This window comes from Colobus angolensis, unplaced genomic scaffold, assembly GCF_000951035.1.
Source record: "Colobus angolensis palliatus isolate OR3802 unplaced genomic scaffold, Cang.pa_1.0 Scaffold82, whole genome shotgun sequence".
Taxonomy (NCBI): Eukaryota; Metazoa; Chordata; class Mammalia; order Primates; family Cercopithecidae; genus Colobus; species Colobus angolensis.
This window is the reverse complement of record NW_012122043.1, coordinates 3,913,584-3,917,878: the sequence shown is the minus strand read 5'-3', so window position 1 is coordinate 3,917,878 and position 4,295 is coordinate 3,913,584. Positions and strand designations below refer to the sequence as shown.

The following is a 4,295-nucleotide window of genomic DNA, read 5'->3' as shown; positions in this document are numbered from 1 at the left end:
GCCAGGATGGTCTCGATCTCCTGACCTCATGATCCGCCCGTCTCGGCCTCCCAAAGTGCTGGGATTACAGGCTTGAGCCACCGCGCCCGGCCGGTCACGAATTTCTGTACTCAAGCAATCTTCCTGCCTCAGAATCCCAAAGTGCTGGGATTACAGGTGTGACCCACTGCTCCAGGCCCTTACATTCTATTTTGAATAAACTGAAATTCGAAGCACTGGGAGCTTGCAATCATTGGACAAAGTGTGACCTTGACCTAAAAATTTGGAAGAGGCCCCTCCCCCAATCTTAAAAATATTAGAACCTTAATGAGAAGACAAGACTAAAAATGTTTCTTAATCATAGTTAATCTCACCAAGAACTCCCCCCCTCCCCCCTCCAGTTATCTACATTCTGGAGCTAAGTCTACTGGAAGTTACATACTATGCTGAGAAAAATACCCTTGGGTTGATCATATTCAGGTTAAAGGTTGCTATATCCAATAAAGTTAAAAAAGGATGTTAAATATTTTGCTTGAGCTGTTTTTTATACCTCAATTTTCTTTTCAACTATAAAATAAATCCAGGTGTTTTCCAAACACCACACAGGTATTATCAGAAACAAGGGGGACGGGTTCCACCACTCCTCAACCACAGTATGAGTTTAGTATATCCTTTCCACTTTCCTTAATGCTCATGTACATGGATACATGCATTTTAATTTGTAGAAGACAGAGTCATACTCTACACAATCCTCCAGATATACTGTTCACACAACCCATCAAGGCATGCTCCAGGCCAATACACCCGAGTCTAATTCATTCTCTCCAACAGCAACATATGCGAAGCACCTCCACTCCTTCGACCAGATCCTTACGGATGGGTTCAAGCTTTTCCCAGTTCTTCATATGACAAGTGACGCCACAATCAACAACCTGATACATGTATTCCTGCTTAATATGCTAGACTGCTTGTCAAAGGATATTAGTTGAAATCTGATAGAAGCCAAAATTTGTTCCCCAGAAAGTTGTAATTTTCACTCCCAAAACACTTTATGAGAATGTCTATTTCTCTGCACATTCACCAATGTTACCAATTGTTGCTAATCTGATAGGTGAAAAGGTAACTAGTTCCTCAGCAACTTTCTGTTGAGGGCCATTTGTATCCCTTACCTCTGGACCAGTAGAATACATCCTTTGACCATTTTTCTAGTGGGTTTTATTTTTTCCTATTAATTTTGTAAGCCTTTGTCATACCCTTAGTAAGTATACTGTAAATATTTTGTCTTTTCCCTTTATAGTATTTGTCCTGCAGAAATTTTAAATTTTTACATAGTCAAATTCACTTTTATGACTTTTTTCTGTTCAACCCTGTAGTTTTACAATTAATCTGTTTTCCTGTAATACCTTAACCTTTATTTTATGTTCAAATATTCATTTTTTTTTTAATTGTCGAGACAGGGGTCTCACGATAATTCCTGGCCTCAAGCCATCTTCCTGCCTTGACCCCCCAAAGCGCTGGGATTACAAGTATGAGCCATCGAGCCCAGCCTCCAATTTTTTAAAAAGTATTTTTAAGATGGTGTGGCAAGCAAATATTTTACTTCATCCTCAACAACTGACCATCATTTTTTAATGTACTGGTGTAGCAACCAAATAAGTAAAAGAACCACCCTATAAAAGTGAAACCAAGTCACTGGCGAAGCAATTTTAAACCATGACACCTGTAACTGACGTATACGGATTGTCAAATACAAGCTGCCAATCCTAAAGACATCAAGTTGGCACTTTCATGGCTATGACATAGAAAAGTTCCATTTCTGTCTGATACGAACACTTTTTTTTTTTTTTAGGTAAAACATATATATATCTCCTTAAAAAAAACTTGATTCACTCAGCAATTAAAACTTTTAAGGGCTTGATAAAACTACTAATTTAGCAAAATACCTGAAATGTTTAGTGCATTCTATGTATCTTTCCAGATTATAAAAATTTAAGAGGTTTGGGGTGGAAACATTAGCTACAATGTTTAAAACAAAAATAAAAAGATCTAAACAAAATATTAATACATTTGATGTGATATAAGCAGTGTAGTATTCACCCTTTGGGCACTTAGTGCTTTCCCACAATTCATTTAAGACTGCATTTTCCCACTTTCAAACACCTGTTAATGGCTCAGCCAGGCACAGTGGCTTACACCTGTAATCCCAGCACTCTGGGAGGGCCAAGGTGCGCAAAACACTTGAGCCCCAGGAGTTCGAGAGTATCCTGGGCAACATGGCAAAGCCTCGTCTCTACAAAACATACATAAATTAGCTGGCTGTGGTGGTGCACACACCTGTAGTCCCAGCTACCCAGGAGGCTGAGGTGGAAGAATCACCTGTGCCCGGGGAGGTCGAGACTGCAGTGAGCTGTGTTTGTGTCACTGCACTCCAGCCTGGGCGACACAATGAGGCTGTCTCAAAAATAACAACCCTGGCTAACATCTATAAAACACAATACATTCTACCCCACACCACGTGCAGCACCATACATACTGTACTGATTTGTACAGTAACAGTGGGAAGTGTCACCCCTTTTTACTGATGTAGGAATAGCCACAGAAGGCGAGAGTAAGTGAAGAGTTGGATTCTAAACCAAACAGTCTGGTTACATTTCCTGAACAACTTTTATCGTGCTCTGTGAAAATAACTAGGTTTTTTATTGTTCACTGCATTAGAGATTTGTGATACCCACATATCATGTGTGAGGGTCATGATGCACAGTGTATGCTCATTATTTCATTCACTTTAGCAATCAATATGATTTATTCAAAGTATTGTATTTTTTTAAAATCACAGTATTTTCACAAGTATGTGAAACCAGATTCTGTTCTTGTACAAACGATTTTAACCTGTCAAATCTCATCTTATTGTTTGTAGCTAACTGCCTGCAATGATAACTGTGGATCCCAATTGTCACTCATTTTAGTACTTATTCTCTCTCAGCTTCCAATCATTTACAAATTCTGAGATCTTCTTCGTTTTAACGCTATTTTTAAAAATACACTCAGCCAAGCTGAAAATTATGAGATTTTGAGTTGCCAGGCTTTTTGTCAGTAAAGGGAGCCTACCCCCGAGCAGAACCTAATTGCAGGTAAAAAGCAAGGGAGACTTTAAAACTCATAGGTTTACAGGCACACTGGTGAATCCAAACGCTGCTCCAAATATATTGATAGAAATTATACTCCACCAACAGAGAAAAAAAGACTGCTATACAAAGTCAATTTTTACCCACAGCTAGAACCGTGGTTATTTTGAAAATGAATGGCTGAGTCAAGTTCAAAGACTCCAGGATCAGTTACTGAGATGCTCTGTACCATCAGAATGGTCAGTGGGGGCAGGGCGCGTTGGCTCACACCTGTAATCCCGGCACTTTAGGAGGCCGAGGCGGGCGGATTACCTGAGGTCAGGAGTTCAACCAGCCCACCCAACATAGTGAAACCCCGTCTCTATTAAAAATACAAAACTTAGCCAGGTGTGGTGGTCGGAGCCTATAATCTCAGCTACGAGGGAGGCTGAGGCAGGAGAATTGTTTGAACCCGAAGCTTGCAGTGAGCTGAGATCTCGCCGTTGCACTCCAGCCTGCACAAGAGCGAGACTCCGTCTCAAAAAATAAAATAAAATGTTTTCTTGCCCAGAATTACCGCAAATCACGAGGCTTCTCATCCTTAGAAGCTTAATTCAAACACTGCCTCCTTCCCCAGTCTCTCGGTGCGCGACAATCCCTCCTCAAGAGCCCTCAGCATTTCCCACAGTCATTAACTGTTGCCAGTTTTAATTACCGTAATTAGCACCCTTCAGAAAGCAGCTCTTAGAAAGGGAAGGCTGGGCCTTACCTCCGTCTGCCCTACAACAGCAGTTCCCAAACCACTGGTCTCCAGCCCCCGCTGGGTCGGCCTGGGGATTCAGTAACAGATTCGGAAACCCCACTCTCAGGGATTCGGATTTATTGGGGCTGAGGTGGGCCTGGAAATCTGAATGTCTTAAGTTTTCCAGGTTTTCTACCCCCAAGTTAAGTTTGGTAATGAGGCGCTAAACTACAACATCAAGCTGGAACTCTTGCATATGAAATATTCACGCGTTTTGACAAATGAAACCCGGAGACTGTAACCCACGGGACGCAGGGATTAACCCGGGCCGTTTCACGCTGCTAGGATGCTGAGCTCAAACCACAGCCCACAGGGCCTCCCACTGGCAGGGGCCAGAGCTCAGCAGATGAGCGGACCCCTTAACTTTAGGGAAAGGGGGAACTTCCCGTGGTCCAGGGGAAAAAAAAAAA

At 41.9% G+C, this 4,295-nt stretch overlaps 1 protein-coding gene across 1 annotated transcript in view; it reads right to left on the bottom strand.

Annotated features, from left to right (window-relative positions):
* The window catches only part of ILKAP (integrin-linked kinase-associated serine/threonine phosphatase), a 33,742-nt gene that overhangs the window by 28,062 nt on the left and 1,385 nt on the right, over positions 1–4,295 (bottom strand). The window contains exon 3 of the mRNA XM_011929649.1: positions 3,853–3,913. Within this exon, the coding sequence (XP_011785039.1) occupies positions 3,853–3,913 (61 nt within the window). The remainder of the gene's footprint in view (positions 1–3,852; positions 3,914–4,295) is intronic.